Below are 16131 nucleotides of genomic sequence, written 5' to 3' on the forward strand. Positions count from 1 at the left end.
CCCTCCCTGTGGGCAGGGGCTTTCTCCCATCCTTTGTCCAGGTGAAGCTGTTCTGCATAAGGCCCTCTTCTTCAGGACAGACTACAAACATGCAAATTAGAATTCTTTTAATAGATATATATATATAAAAAAAAGTACTAAAATACCCACGTGGTTCTGCTGTGTTATTTGCCCTAAACAAAGGGGCAGAGTGAAGAATCCCAGTGCAGCTCAGTGGGCCCATAGGGGGCCTTCCCATAGACTAAGGAGTGCTCACCCCCACCCCTGAGACTGGTAGCCCTCTTGCTGTTCCCAGCCCCCAATTCCTGCAGCAGGAAATCCCAGTGGTCCAGCCTTGGCACTGAGGGAGGGAGTAGAAGGCACCTGAAGGGCTGGCTGGGTGAATGACAACGTGACCTTTAAAACATAAAGACAACACTGCGGTGTGGGGAGCGGGCTGTGTGTGGCTTGGGCAGCCTGCCAAGAGGCCCACTCCTCTATGGCACAGGTGTGGGATGGCCCCTCCTCCAGAAGCGAGGCAGCCTGTGTCCCAACAGAATACTTTTCAGAAAATCGGGTTTTTTTGGTACAAAAGAAATGCAGAGGAGACGTGGGGAGCTGTGGAGGCAGGGCCAGCCATCCTCCCCAGACCTCAGATCATGGCGACGCTCTCAGGGCTACAGTTGAGGTGGGTGGAGGTGCTGCTGCTCCCAGAGGACTTGCAGGCCCGGCTGGGGGTGGGCTGCAGCGCGGCCACCAGTGTGTCTGAGGAGACTGCCCCAAACTCGTAGCTGAAGGTTCCATAGAAGACGAGGATGTCAATGACAAACACCCACTCACACAGGGCTGCCCCATGCTGCAGCTGAGAGCTCTCATGGATGAAGAAGACCCCAGCTGGGAAGGGGCTAAGGAAACATCAGGGAGGAGGTGCGGGAGCCTGGTGACACCCTTCTGCCTTCCTGGATATAGGCTGGGGCAGAGGACCAGGTCTCATCTCCCAGGAGTAGGGGGCAGAAGACCAGACTGGGCAGGGGTGTTTGTTCCCCCTGCTCCCCCAGCATCCTGGGTGGTAGAGGGCCTGAGCTACAAGAGGAGTTCCTGGCCACCCCATCCTGGAAGGATACTGAGGATCAGAGTGACAAAGGCGATGGTTGCCAGCACAATCCGCAGGTAGGCCATGGCCAAGTCCTGAGGGGCGTTGGCCCCGTGGTAGGAGAGGGCACAGTGCAGGCAAACGAAAAGCAGGCCGGCAGTGAAGGCCACACCGGTTCCGACATAATGCAGAGATTTAGCGTGGTCCACCTGGGCCCAGAGAGCAAGCACAGATCAGCCCCTCCCCTCCACCCCTTCATCCTCCACCCCCCACCTCACCCCCTCCCCGCCCCCGCCTTCCTGTTCCTCTAGGGGAAGCTGAAAGGCCGGTAGGCGGGCGTACCTGGAAGTTGCCCACCACCACCAGACCCGCAGCATTGGTGCAGCCTGTGATGAGCGTCATGGTGTTGACCCAGGAATGACGGCTCTGCTCCAGGAGCTGCCCATAGCGCAGGAAGCAGATCAGGGCCACTGGGGGAGGAGAGCACAGCGGGGGCTGGCTCTGGCGCCTTCTCTGGCCCTGACCCAGCCCAGCTAGCTTTCCCCAGATGCTCTGAGGGCCGGAAGGGAATGGACAGGCAGGGGTTGCACTATACCAGGGTGGTTGTGTGGGAGTCAGCCTTGGGCCTTCATGGAATGGAAGTGAAGTGGCCCCACTGGCCTTAGCCCTTGGTGCGGTGGGCTGCACAAAGCCAGGGCTTCCTGGGGAGTGGAGGTGAGGGTAGGCTGGATTGGGTGGGGTGGTAGTGGGGCGCCGAGGGCACAACTCACCCATGAAAGCACCCAGGTTGCCAATGAGGCTGAAGAGGCAGCTCTCGGGGGGGTACAAGCCACACTTGCTGAGAGGAGGGGGTGGGGACAGAGTGAGAGGGGCAGAACCACTGGAAAGCCCCCCTCCTGGCCCACTTGCTCTCTCTAGCCTTATGTGCACCTGTTCCTTCGTAGGCTAGACCCTGATGGATAAAGGCCAGTATCCCTTACAAACAAGTGGCCCCAGGCTGACCACACCTCCCCCTAAGGCAGAGTGCTGGGTGTTTGCTGGAGTTGGGAGAGCCCAGGATTGCCTAGTGGACCCCACGGCTCCCTGGGATCCCTGAGACTGTCAAGGTCCACAGTGGGTCTGATTTCCCTTATGCCAGGGCTTAGGGTGGGCAGAGAGCTGGAACCTAAATATAGGTGCCTCCACTCACTAGCTGAGGGATCTGGATGGATGACATAGTGCAGTCTCAGTTTCCTTGCCTATAAAGTCATGAAAACAATAGCTGCCTCAGTGCTGGGAAGGCGAAATGACCTTAGGCATGTAAAGGATTCAGTGCAGGGCCTGGCTCATAGTAATTGGTAAGCAGTATCGTCATGTGTGCTCTTAATGGAATTACTATTTCTGGGACCCAGGGATATGCCTTGGCTTGAGGCACTTGGCTGGGAGTCTAGCTGGGCCTTGGGTCTCCATGACCTCCCAGGTTTCTAGGCCTCACCTGATGAGGGGGATGTCATCCAGGGTGCAGCAGATCTTGGGGCCCCCTTGCTCCGTGGGGTCAGAAGAGCAGGATTCGTTGTAAGACCTGGCAGGTAGGATAGAGCATAGCCTGGGGGGAAGGGGTTCCCTCTGGTCTCTCAGAGACACCCTCCCAGACCTCCCTTGGCAGGGGCAGAAGAGCCCACTTCCCAGGACCCCTGAGACAGAAGCCAAAGGGGCAAATGACAGTGGGAAGCAGCTAGGTGGGCACGAAGCCATGCCTGGGGAGGGGGCAGGTGCTGCCAATGTCAGAGAAGAGCAGTGAGGCCCAATGTCTCCATCTGGCTTGAGGCAGCCCCGGCCCAAGAGGGAACAGAGATGAAGGGAGCTTTAGAGTGAGGCTGTCTGCAGAGTGCGCCATACCAGTTCTCCACGGGGCACACGTGGTGGTTCATCACGGCCATGGCATACCTGCGGGAGCACAACTGTCACCCTGCCCCACGACGCGCCCAGCCTTCCCCCACTGACTCTTTTCCTTCATCCAGTCTCACTCTCCTTTCTGGGGACTTGAGTTGGGGTGGCCCTGCGGCCCGACACTACTCTAGCACCCACAGCCTGGTCCCAAACTAGAGGACTTCTGGAAGTTGCCCTGGCTAGAAATGTGTCTGTCTGCATTACCCCGCTGGACAGCAGTGGTGCCAGCTTGTCCCAAGGGGCTGTGGGCCCAGGCACCAGGCCAGGCTCTGGAGACAGCCAGAGTGACCCTGGGTGCCACCCTGGAGCCTACCACAGGACAAGGGGACTTTCTGTGTGCCATCAGGCTCCTGTTGGGTCCTGGCTGGGCCCTGTCCCTCCTCACATTTTGTTCCCTCGTTGCCTACCCCCCATCCCCCTCCGTACTCACACAGTCCATAGGCCAGTGATGGAGAATGCTGACAGGCTGACAGGAAGGAGGATCCAGGCGGTCATGAGGGAGGGAAGCCAGGGTGGTGGTGATTGGGGGGGGGAGGACAAGAGGTAGCAAGAGAAGAGGGGGTGGGCCGGCTACCTTAAGATACTTCGTCAAAACCATCAGCTGCCCGGGCCTGGTGGAGAGAGACAGGTCAAAGTCCAGGGTCTAGTGACTGGCCAAAGCCGGTGCTGGGTAGAGAAAGGTGGTCAGCACCAGACGCAGGGCTCCCTCTTTGGCTCTGAGCGCCCACGCTTGGGGCCGAGCCCCCACCACAACGTGGACACCCTTCGGCATTCACCGGGGACCCTCCGTCATTCACCGGGGGTCCTCCGCGTTCCAGCCTGATGTTCAGACGCCGCGGGGCCCTAAGCTCTGGAAAGGGAGCCACCCTCCCTGGCCTGAGGGTCCCGGGCTGGGAGAGGGGCTGGAGTCAGGACAATCCGGAGCGGGTCACGCCAAGAAAAGCCTGCGAGGGGGTCCGGGGATGGGCGGAGAATCAGCGGGGCGCAGGCAGCTACCTGAGCGCCGGCGCCGCGGGAAAGGGGCGGGTTCACGCGGTAAGCCCAGTCCGGTCCCCCGCCCGCCCGCCTGGGCGCCCGCAGCCCCCAGCACCTGCGCCTTTGCAGGTGGTCTCTGGAGGTCTGAGGGAGGAAGGGACCCCGTACGCACCTCCCCGGAGCGCCCCGCCGCCGCGTCCTGCTCGGCCCCCGCGTGGCGCCGTCCCCGGCTGCGGCCCTCGGAGCGACCCTGAATGGTTTAAAGGGCCGGGAGGCCCCGCCCCCAGCGCCCCGGCCGAGCCGCGTCGCCCGCCGGGACTTGGAGTCCGCACCGCCCCCGCCCCGGCGCCACAAACCGAGCCAGGAACTACAGTTCCCGAGTCCCCGCGCCCGCGTCATGCTGGAACGGTGGGCGGTGCCCCGACTTGGGGGGAACCTGGGCTCTGTGGGCGGCGGCGTGACCCCAGCCGAGGAGGATCTGATGCGGAGATACCAAGAAGATAACCCCGTCTTCCCTGCTCCTGTGGTGGAAGCTTCGGGAGGCGGGAAGCTCCGGGGTCTGCGCCTCCTTCCAGCTGCACCTGTGATTGTCGTTGCACACGTGGCTAAAGGATGCCTTCCTTCGCCGCCGCCGGGCACATTTTGCAACTTGGACTGGCCGACGGGGACTTCAGACAGCCTCCCTCAGTGTGGCGCCCCGTGCCTGCCTCTGTCCAAGGCGAGGCCGGTCAGCAGGGCAGAGGGCACAAAGTCCTGGCTGTTCCTTAAGAAATTCAAGCGCCCTGCATTATTTGGCTTCTGCTTTCCTCGGACTCAGCAAAGTCTGGAGGAGAGCTACTTTCATCAGATACATTTTATTTTCAAGGATACAAGTACACAGGGTACCGTCCAGAAGTCAGCGTCCAAAATAGGGTTCCTGACTGCTGAAACAATATCCATTCTAAGGACACCCCCATGGCCAGGGGTTGGGAGGGAAAAGAGGAGAGGAAGGCTGGAGACCCAGAGCAAGCTGGGAAGAAGCAAACAGGATAGTGTGAGGATAAATTACCCAACAGCTTCACCAAACCTTATGTTGACTGGGAAAAAAAAAAGCACAACCCAAAAGTTGAGAATTGTGTTTTATTTGGCAAACTTTCTAAGGATTCCAACCCAGGAGGCAGCCTCTCAGATAGCTCTGTGGGACTGCTCCAAAGAGGCAAGGGAGCAGTCAGGCTATAAAGGAGTTTTTACAAAAAGCAGGTAGTTGAAATATCAAAAGCTTTACTGTTAATTAAAGACCAGTAACCAGCCGTAATGAGTTTAGTGTTAATGAGTTTAGAGTTTTTCTTCTGGAAGATACAAGAGTCTGGGCTCACTGAAAGCATTCCTTTGATATGCACCTCAACTATCTGGAGCCAACAGCCTGCTTTTCTCCACCTTGAATCCCCTCAGGGTGCAGTTGGGGGTGGCTACAGTGGCTACTGCCTTGATGGCCACATCCTTTGTTTACTGATACGGCAGGTGACACTCCATCCACACCTGGACATTGTTTTTATGATTAAAAGGGCAGGAAAGTATTCAAACTGGCAGTCCAGTGTCTGTTGGAGTCCGTATGAGGCAACACCGGGGCCCACAGACCTTTACTGAAAGGAGCATTGTGCCCATGCTGCCAGGAACCGGGGAGCTTAAATTCAGTAGGACTGGTGAGGTAAAGGTAATAGTCAGAAATGGCCTTGGACTGTGGGGGGAATGGAGTAGATACACTAATTGGACAGTGGCTTGAGGAAGGAGAAACCTTTCTGAACCTAGTGGAAGGTAAAAATGGAACCAGGAAGCCTGTTGGAGGACCCTCTTCCAAACTGCATCAGGGTAAGTAGTTAAAACTGGGTCAAGAACTATGGCAGTACAGAGCGACCCTGTACAAGAACACCTGGCTGAAGAACCAGGGAGGTATAAAACCAGTCCGCCTTCTGCTGGCCAGGCTTTGTGCCCCAGGACAAAGGAGTGCCTCTGTCTAATTTATCGAGATCACCATCTTCTTGCCCAGGGGTGTTCCCCTGGGAGCAGGCAATTTTTCTTATCTGCCAAATAGTGCTGTGAGCCCTTAGCATTTCCTACCTCTTTGGAAGCTTCAGTTCAGTTCAGTCGCTCAGTTGTGTCCAACTCTGTGCGACCCCATGGACTGCAGCACGCCAGGCCTCCCTGTCCATCACCAACTCCCAGAGCTTACTCAAACTCATGTCCATTGAGTCGGTGATGCCATCCAGCCATCTCATCCTCTGTCGTCCCCTTCTCCTCCTGTCCCCAATCCCTCCCAGCATCAGGGTCTTTTCCAATGGGTCAACTCTTTGCATGAGGTGGCCAAAGTATTGGAGTTTCAGCTTCAGCATCAGTCCTTCCAATGAACACCCAGGACTGATCTCCTTTAGGATGGACTGGTTGGGTCTCCTTGCAGTCCTGGGGACTCTCAAGTCTTCTCCAACACCACAGGTCAAAAGCATCAATTTTTCGGCACTCAGCTTTCTTCACAGTCCAACTCTCACATCCATACATGACCACTGGAAAAACCATAGCCTTGAAGCTTAGTGATTCTTAATCAACACTTACTATCTCCTGTTGAGTTGGGTTTGTGTTCCTTTTTAGCCATGATTGTGGAGAAGGCCCAGGAGGACTACTCAGGTTCTAAACTGTCTGTTCTATCCTAAAGTGGGGGTAAGGCAAGCAGTCCAGAGCCTTGACAAGGAGGCAGATTTTGACTTAATACAACAATCTAAGTAGTCCCTAGAACAGAGAATTAGCCTGAGACAGAAGGGCTCTTCAAGGGATGTTGATAGGGATGAGTTGTGTATCAATAGAAAGTAGGACCAGATGTCTTTAAAAGGCCCTTCCAGCTCCAATGCCATGTGAATCTACTTGTTGTTCTCCAACCAGGACAGTCCTTAAAATAGTCAGGCAGAACAAGAGATCAGATTTTTAGTGCTGATTCTGTGCTGAATGACTTTAGGAGAGCACGTAGTCTTCTTTTCCCTATGTACACAAGTGATTTCACAATTCTTGGCAAAAACAGTGCTTATAAAAATAGTACGTTTATTGGTTAAAAAGAATGCTGTATTTGCAATGTACCTTCCTTCCAGGATTTTCAAATAAATTTGCAACATGTCATTTTATTCATCCATACAGCAGGAACATTGGAAATGAGAAAACAGAAGAAAGTATGGCTTCTGATACGTTATACAACCAGTTCCTCATTCTGGTGGCCCTGGGAAGGCAGAGGAGCCATTCCCTCTCTTCCCTTCTGGCATCACTCCACCTCCTGGGGAAATTTGGGGTGTGTGCCTGTGGTTTCTTGGTCATATGATTCCTCGGGGGCAGGATAGGAATTCAATGAGGGAACTTAAAATGTTTCAGATAACTGTCAACATTTCCTTGATGCTCCTCCCCAAAGAAGGCTCAGAGGTAGGAAAGCCACCTGGTCTTTACTCTTCTGTCTGCAAAAGGCTGCATTTACATGTGCGAACCAGTTGGGGGCCCGACCTTACCACCAACAGACGGTGCCACATGCACAGTAAGCTGGATACCCACCACTCCAAAGGGTTTCTTCCAGTTTTGTGGGCTAATCTCTGCACGGCAATGCCCCTGGGAGTGGACCAGTGGAGATGGAATGTCCCTTTTCAGAGGCTTGTCCAGAGAGAGAAGCATTTCTTATCGCCCACGCTGGTCCTACTGGCCGGTTTCCTACTCTCATTCAGGACAAAAAGCTTTACGTTCTCCTTTTCCCATCTTGTACTACATTCTTCAAAGACTTTCATCCTTGCCAGCTGGCTGGAACTCAAGTGTTAAGTGTTTACTCTCGCACAGCCCCAAACCCCTGCAAACCCAGCTTCCTTCTATTAGTAACATCACCCACTGTGGCCCGGGACACACAATGCCTTAGCATCCAAGGCTTAGCCTCAGTAAATGAAGAATGCTTCATTTTGGATGAACGTGAAATATGCTTATGAGGCTCCCAGACTTTTTTTTTTTCCAGGCAGCTGAGACTGTATCTAGTCAAATAAATGCTGATCCTGAAGCAATCTGCCAGAAAGCTAGTCTAATGCTGTAGCCAATGCACGAAACAGCAGGGACAGTCCTCTTTTAGACAGCTCTAGGGCCTCTGGGAGATGCCCTGGAAACTGCTCCTTGAGGGCAAGGCACCAACAACTGAAAATGGCTGAAAAGACATCAGGAGGCAAGTCCAGTAAATATACTGGAGAGTAGGACACCATCTTGGACTGCAGTGAGGGGTGAGAAGCAATGAGTGGAGCTCCAAGGCTGTCAATGGGCTGAGAGCTGTTAGTAGAGAAGCATTCCGGACACACCTGGAGCCATGGCAGCATCAACACCACTAGGCCTGGCCTGAAGGACAACCTCTCATTTAAGTACCAGGCTTAGTGCTTCCTATAGTTGTGCAGCATAAACTAGCTAAGAATTAGAATGCTTTCTTGGGAAGATATTTTATATGCACTCGATTAGCAAAGCGCCTCAACAAGTTTACACATGAGATGTTCCCATCAGTCTCTTACCTGAGAGTGTGAGGATTATGCGATCAACACACAGGAGGACAGAATTGGTACATGAGTCTCACAAAACAGGGCTGAAGGCTAAACTCTCAGGGGTCATGCCCCCATGGACTTGTTTCTATTTTCTATAATAAATCCAGGAAAACAGGCCATCCAGCTATGAGAAGACAAACCCAAAAAAGTATTTCCAGCCTGGGAAGCCTAAGAGTTTCGGTGAAATCCTATGTCCAAGTCAGCAGATCAGCTGAAGAGCTGCAAGACTAAAATGCCTGGTGCTCTGAGCTGCAGGAAGACAGGGGACAGAGTATGGCGCAGTCTCCTCGATCTGGGCGGCTCTGGAGGGTAGTTAACCTTAAGAATCAAAAGGCACTTCTAGCCTGGCCAAATGAGGGCAGACTTACTCCACCGGAAGAGAACTGAGCCCAGCACTGGCAAGTTGAAGGCATTTGACTTTGGGCAGCTCTGGGAGTCAGGATCTGCTGGTCCTTGTCTGCCTTCACAACCAGGCCCTTCTAATTTATCCACCTCACTCACCTTCCCAGAGAGCTGTAACTTGCTGCATTTTAATGATGTAGTTGAAGTAGCTGCCTTGCCCCATTTCTGAGCTGGTAGATTTTCAGGGCTGTAGGGCACAAAGCAAAAGTGCCCTTAGATGTCCTTTATGAGCAAAGTTGCTGAGAGGGACCGGCCAGACTGATCTTGAGACCCTGAGGTGAAACCTCTGGGGCAGGGGGAGTGTTGGTGTGAAGAAGTCCCAGTGCTCATGGGCTCCCTTAAATCCCATACTTCAAGTCACTGAGGTTAGGCCCATTTGCTGGAAAACCACAGAGGCTTGGTACCGTCGTGTATGGGACAGCTGGTGGATTTCTCAGACCTTAGTCCAACCCTCATTAGGAAGAATGTTCACTTCAGTGAAAGCAGTGATATTCCCGGGATCTTTAGCATTAGGGTCTCTTAGGAGTTTTATATACTCTTGGGAGGTAGGACGGGAGAAAGAGCAGGGGAAGGGAAGATGAAAGAGGCTTGCTTAGCTCCCTCCAGGAGACTTTTCAGGCTCCCCTCCTTTTCCCAACTAGGGCTCCAAGTGAAAGAGAAACTCTTAGTTGCTAAGTCGTGTCTGACTCTTTTACGACCCCATGGACTGTAACCCGCCAGGCTCCTCTGTCCTTGGAATTCTCCCGGCAAGAATACTAGAGTGGGTTGCCATTCCCTTCTCCAGGGGATCTTCCTGACCCAGGGAATTGAATCTGGGTCTCCTGCATTGCAGGCGGATTCTTTACCGTCTGCACCCTAGGGCTCCAAACAGGCAATAATTGTTCACGTTGAATTTGCCTTTGTCTGTACATTCAAGACTGCTAAATCACATTTGGAAACACAGTTTCTGGCTTGTTTTGAGAGTTCTCCTTTAGCCTGAGCACAGATGGCTTGTTCACAGCTAGGGATCAGGTGGGAAGCTGGAATTATGTAGTCCCAACCCAGGCAGGTTTTGCGGCAAGAAAACCTCACAGTTGAGTTCTGGCATCATCTTTTGAGACTGGGCGAAGTGATGGAGCATGGGAGAAACCTGCAAAAGCCACGTAAGGGGAGGGAGACATGCTTGCAAGTAGGCATCAAAGAAAGTCTCCCTTGACTGGTATCAGAAGTACTGGTAGAGCTTGCCAGAAAGGCAGAGGCCAGAACCCCCACATCCAAAATCCTTAGCAGCTAAAGGTGGGAGGTGGGGGGGATTGTGACTGATGCATTGGGAGACAAAAAGATGAATGAAAGAAAAGAACAAAGAAACGCCAGAAAAGAAGATCTAGAAAACACAGACATGGAAGTGAGCAGAAGGCACGGAAGTAAGGAACCATAAAATAGCAAACAGGGCTCAAGGAGCTAGGTGGAGCAGCAGCGGCCAGGTGCCCTGGGGAACATGACCTTGGTGAGAAAGCAGCACTTTGGCACAGGGTTTCATAAACCTCAACTCTCCCCAGAGTCTTTGCTTCCACAAAACCAAGCTAACCAAACAAAATTCTCAAAAATTTTCAGAATATTAGGCTGGTCAAATGGGCCAACATATAAGAAAAAACAGCTACAAGGGAGATGGCCAGGCCCAGTCCCTGTGACACCCTTTTCCCGTGGATGTGGCAGCTTTGGTGGGGGTACAGGGGTGTCTTGAGATCAGCTCAGACTGGTCCCGGCACCCCCGAACTAGGGATGGCTCCCTGGGCAGTGACTCCAGTCTGTTCAGTGTCGGCTCTGGCGCTTTGCAATCTCCTCCTGGATGCGCAACTTGAGGGCCTCTCGCATGAGTGGCTCCAGAGGCGTGTGGGCTGACACCTCCTCGCTCACCCTTCCTGGATCATCATCCTACGTGGAGGAAGAGTCAGGAAGCTCAGGGCACGGCCTCTTCGGGAAAGGTGGCCTGCCCTGGCCCTAGGCAACACTCTCACAGATCTCCGCGGGACTCACAACTTCTTGCCAGTGCCTGTCATTGCCCAGGTGTCCCCTTAATAATGATTCTCGACTGTGGGCCATGTGCCCTTCCCATCGCCCGCTGAGAATCACTGTGATGGGAGTGGCTTGTGCTCAAAAGCATCACCTAGCAGTCTGTGCTCCCATGTGAGACAGATACTTCCCACCAGTCCCTGAGAAAAACAGTGGCTCCGGGTCTCACAGTGATTTCCACCACGGCCCAGGACCCTCAGGCTGCAGCTGTTTCCACCAGGCGTACCTGATACACGATAACTGAGGTGATGTCTCCGCTGTCCGCCTCATACTCTAAGCAGAAAAGCTGATGGCCAGGAGGCTCTGGCTCAGAGCTGCCACTACTGCTGCTTTCACCGGACTCCTCACAGTCTGGGTTGCTTGGGTGGGTAGAGCCATCTGGAGGGATGAACCAGAATGAGAGAGAAGAAAGGAAGGCTGCTGGAACCCTTGCCCAGAGATGATACAGGAAAACAGACTGTAAAGAAAACCCCAGACTTCTCTGGTGATCCAGTGGTAGGGAATCTGTCTGCCAAAGCAGGGGACAACAGGTTCGATCCCCGGTCCAGGAAGATCCCACATGCCTCAGGCCAACTAAGCCTGTGCGCTCTAGAACACAACTACTGAGCCTGTGTTCTAGAATCCGAGCCCCGAAACAAAAGAAGTTACCGCAATAAAAAGCCAAAGCACTGCAAGTGGAGAGGAGCCCCTGCTCACTGGAACTACAGAAAGCCCATGGGCAGCAATGAAGACCCAGCACAGCCAAAAATAAATAAATAAAATTAAAAAAAGAAAAAAGGCTGAATTTAGGGGGGGAAAAAAGCACCGGTCTTCTCATGGACCCAGAATGTGTGTGTGAAATGTGCCGCCTATCAGGGATTTTATTCACCTTTACACCTCTGCCCTAGCACCAGCACAGTCAATCACGCAGGAAGTACACAACGCACAACTGTCCACAACGTTGGAAGGTGGTAGAGAGGCGGACTGTGCTCTCCCTGGGTTCAAATCAAGGCTCTGCCATTTACCTCCCTGAGATCTCAGGCAAGTTACTGAACCTCTCTGCATCCGTTTTGCAGACTGTGAAACACAAATGATAATGGTTCCCATCTTATGGGGTCCTCTGACAGCTAAATGAATGAAATGTATACAACCTCTAAAGGCACTCCTAGGGAAGATCAACAAATTTAGCATCATATGTTATCTACTGTAATTGCTAGGTCGAAATGAAGCTGGGGAAAAAAGGCCATTAAGTTGGTTTGGGCTTCATTCCACAAGCATGTCCTTATCGCCTAGAGCAGTGCCAAACTTACTTTCTGTTAGGTGACAGGAATACGAAAATAGTGTGGTGGAGAGAAAGCGAAAGACAACTTCTTGCCGACTCCCAGGTTTGTCCGGTAACAGTGATGCTTAACTTGAGCCCTCTCTGTTCTACGGGGAGAATCACTAGCGGTGACTGGGGACACGAGGTAGATGTTCCAAGAAGGGACGAGATGAACTGAGCCTTGGGGGCTAAGAAGTAGCTTTTTCCCATACAGGAAAGAAGAGTGCACTGAGGCTGAGCCGGGGCCAAAAGAGCGCGCGGGCTCGAGGAAGCAGGCGGGTGGGCGGCCTCACCTCGGTGTCGCGGCAGGTACACCTGCAGGTCGGGCCTTCGGGGCCGAGTGGGCGCGGGCGTGTGCCGCCTCCTCGCCTTCTCCTTGGCCGCCTGCTTCACCTTCTTGTCGTAGTCGTCCCTGCGGGGAGCCGAGCGGGAGTCAGGGACAGCCGGGCCAGGCCAGGCCGGGGCTGGCGGCGGTGGCGCGGGGCGGGGCGGTACCGGGCGAGCTGGTTCCGTCGGATGTGGTGCACGAAGCCGTGGCTCATGTCCAGTCGCCCTCCAGGCTTGCAACAGAGTCCCGGCCCGGGACCCGGCGCCGCTTCCATCTTAACCCCCGTGCGCGGAGCCGCCGCCGTCCCTGCCTCAAGGCCCCCAACGGCCACCCTCCCTCCCGGAAACTCAGCACCGCCCCTCGCTCGACTTTCGGCCACTAGCCCTGACGTCGGGAAAAGGAGGGCAGGGCCGAGCTTCTCTGCGCGCAGAGTTCCAGGCGCCGGCGGCGGAGGGGCGGGGCGGAGGGGCGGGGCGGCGGAGGGGCGGAGGGGCGGGGCGGAGGGGCGGAGGGGAGGGGCGGGGCGGGGCGGGGCGGGGCGGGGCGGCGGAGGGGCGGAGGGGCGGGGCGGCGCGGCGGGCCGGAGGGCCGGGGCGGGGCGGAGCGGACGAAAAACAGCAAGCTTAACTTCCTTTTCCTGCCGGGGTTTTCCTTTTGTGACAGTATCAATAGGAAAACAGGATTTAGGCTTACTGCTGATATATCAGAAAATCCAGAAAAACACAAAGCACCCATCACACCACTCAGAATTCGCTCTAGAGCCTTCCCTTCCCTTTTCTTCTGCTGGGATGTGTGACACTCCATCACCAGCCGTGGCTTAGGCCGACTGTTGAACCCAGTCGTGCCTCAGTTTACTCATTTGTAAGTGGGGGCACTGACAGCAGCTACCTCCAAAGAGATCCTGAGGAAGCGAGGGCCCGGGCTGGGCACACAGCGGCGCCTTGGCCGCGCAGCCCAGCCCCCGGCCCTCCAGGGGCCACAAGCGGCGGACACCCCTCCCATCCCGCCCAACTCCCGAGTTCTGAGTACTTTCCCGCCGCCTGGTTCATCTCGGCGCCCACCGGGCCGGTGTCTTAACTCTTCCCCGTGGGTGGCCCCAGGGCCTTTCAGACATCTGAGCCTGTGTCATTTTTGAATCCTCTTTAAAAAGAGACAAAACCAGGAGTTCATGAGTAGACAGACTGGTACATCCACACAGTGGAATGCCGCTGAGCAACCAAAAGTGAGTTGTTATATACCCAACAAGGTGGATGAATCGCAAAACAGGCGGAGCAAAACAGGCCAGGGGTTAAAAAGAGGACTCACTGTGTGTTTCCGTTTATATAAAACTCTAGAAAGACTGATCTGTAGCAACAGAAAGCAGATCAATGGTCAGGGCAGGAAGACACTTTTGGTGAATGGTAACTAAATTCATTTTATACATCTAAATATATACAAGTAAATATATATTTTTGACTGCACTGTATCTTAATTGCAGCATGTGGGATCTAGTTCCCTGATCAGGGGGTCAAACCCAGGCCCCCCTGCTTTGAAAGTGAATCTTAGCCACTGGATAACCAGAGAAATCCCTAGGTTCATTATCTTGATCGTGGTGGTTGGTTTCAGAGTGTATACATACCTCCATCAATACTCAGCAAAATGTACAACAAAGCTAGGTGATGGAATTCCAGTTGAGCTATTTCAAATCCTGAAAGATGATGCTGTGAAAGTGCTGCACTCAATATGCCAGCAAATTTGGAAAACTCAGCAGTGGCCACAGGACTGGAAAAGTTCAGTTTTCAAACCAATCCCAAAGAAAGGCAATGCCAAAGAATGCTCAAACTACCGCACAATTGCACTCACCTCACACACTAGTAAAGTGATGCTTAAAATTCTCCAAGCCAGGCTTTAACAATACGTGAACCGTGAACTTCCAGATGTTCAAGCTGGATTTAGAAAAGGCAGAGGAACCAGACATCAAATTGCCAACATCTGCTGGATCATCGAAAAGCAAGAGAATTCCAGAAAAACATCTATTTCTGCTTTATTGAGTATACCAAACCCTTTGACTGTGTGGATCACAATAAACTGTGGAATAATCTGAAAGAGATGGGAATACCAGACCACCTGACCTGCCTCTTGAGAAATCTGTATGCAGGTCGGGAAGCAACAGTTAGAATTGGACATGGAACAACAGACTGGTTCCAAATAGGAAAAGGCGTACGTCAAGGCTGTATATTGTCACCTTGCTTATTTCACTTATATGCAGAGTACATCATGAGAAACGCTGGGCTGGAGGAAGCACAAGCTGGAATCAAGATTGCCGGGAGAAATATCAATAACCTCAGATATGCAGATGACACCACCCTTATGGCAGAAAGTGAAGAAGAACGAAAGAGCCTCCTGATGAACGTGAAAGAGGAGAGTGAAAAAGTTGGCTTAAAGCTCAACATTCAGAAAATGAAGATCATGGCATCCGGTCCCATCACTTCATGGCAAATAGATGAGGAAACAGTGGAAACAGTGGCTGACTTTATTTTTCTGGGCTCCAAAATCCCTGCAGATGGTGACTGCAGTCATGAAATTAAAAGACGCTTACTCCTTGGAAGGAAAGTTATGACCAATCTAGACAGCATATTAAAAAGCAGAGACATTACTTTGTCAACAAAGGTCCGTCTAGTCAAGGCTATGGTTTTTCCATTGGTCATGTATGGGTGTGAGCATTGGACTATAAAGAAAGCTGAGCACCGAAGAATTGATGCTTTTGAACTGTGGTGTTGGAGAAGACTCTTGAGAGTCCCTTGGACTGCAAGGAGATCCAGCCAGTCCATCCTAAAGATCAGCCCTGGGTGTTCATTGGTAGGACTGATGTTGAAGATGAAACTCCAATACTTTGGCCACCTGATGCGAAGAGCTGACTCATTTGAAAAGACACTGATACTGGGAAAGATTGAGGGCAGGAGGAGAAGGGGACGACAGAGGATGAGATGGTTGGATGGCATGACCGACTCTATGGACCTGCGTTTGGGTGGACTCTGGGAGTTGGTGATGGACAGGGAGGCCTGGCGTGCTGCGGTTCGTGGGGTCACAGAGTCGGACACGACTGAACGACTGAACTGAACACTTTAAAAGCGCATTTTATTGTATATCAGTCACACCTTAGTAGAACTGTAAAGTAGTTCAGGGTTGTGGAAGGGGTCATGAAAGTCACAGGCCCTGAAGCTTCAGCTTTATTGACGTCACTCTCTAGTTTCTCTCTGCTCGTCGTTCGCATTTTTCTGTGATGCCTCTAAATGTGGAATTAAGAGTCGCCAGGTTGCTACAAAAAGGGTATGACTTGGGAATGTCGCCTGGTTCTGTGCAGGGGTGTCGATCTTTGAGGAGCGGAGACTGTGGAGACGACCTCCCAATTCTGGTTTCGGGACACAAAGTGTCTTGAAGACACCGGGGGTCCAATGACAGCTTCTGTTATCCAGAAACTCCGCAGTCAGTAAAAGGTTCTTGCCTCTTTAAACCGGAAAAG

General features: G+C 53.1%; 2 protein-coding genes across 5 annotated transcripts; both read right to left on the reverse strand.

The window, feature by feature from the left end:
• Window positions 1-90: 90 nt before the first annotated feature.
• TMEM150A (transmembrane protein 150A) lies at window positions 91-4232 on the reverse strand. 4 transcript variants are annotated; one of them, XM_061155258.1, is made up of 9 exons: window positions 4149-4198; window positions 3576-3612; window positions 3432-3467; window positions 2951-2998; window positions 2547-2633; window positions 1843-1910; window positions 1415-1542; window positions 1104-1281; window positions 91-873 (listed from the first exon to the last, which is right to left on the reverse strand). In XM_061155258.1, the coding sequence occupies exons 4-9, from the start codon at window positions 2989-2991 to the stop codon at window positions 632-634; spliced, it is 744 nt and encodes a 247-aa protein (XP_061011241.1). In that variant the 5' UTR covers window positions 2992-2998; window positions 3432-3467; window positions 3576-3612; window positions 4149-4198; the 3' UTR covers window positions 91-631. The 4 variants fall into 4 exon arrangements, with proteins under 4 accessions (XP_061011241.1, XP_061011242.1, XP_061011240.1 ...); XM_061155259.1 differs by lacking the exon at window positions 4149-4198 and adding an exon at window positions 3799-3956; XM_061155257.1 differs by having other exon boundaries at window positions 3432-3612; window positions 4149-4232.
• An 848-nt stretch (window positions 4233-5080) lies between these two features.
• On the reverse strand, window positions 5081-13046 carry C11H2orf68 (chromosome 11 C2orf68 homolog). Its single transcript, XM_061155263.1, has 4 exons — window positions 12797-13046; window positions 12595-12713; window positions 11228-11379; window positions 5081-10863 (listed from the first exon to the last, which is right to left on the reverse strand). The coding sequence occupies exons 1-4, from the start codon at window positions 12901-12903 to the stop codon at window positions 10741-10743; spliced, it is 501 nt and encodes a 166-aa protein (XP_061011246.1). The 5' UTR covers window positions 12904-13046; the 3' UTR covers window positions 5081-10740.
• Between the last annotated feature and the right edge of the window lie 3085 nt (window positions 13047-16131).

Source organism: Dama dama, chromosome 11, assembly GCF_033118175.1.
Source record: "Dama dama isolate Ldn47 chromosome 11, ASM3311817v1, whole genome shotgun sequence".
NCBI classification, from domain to species: domain Eukaryota; kingdom Metazoa; phylum Chordata; class Mammalia; order Artiodactyla; family Cervidae; genus Dama; species Dama dama.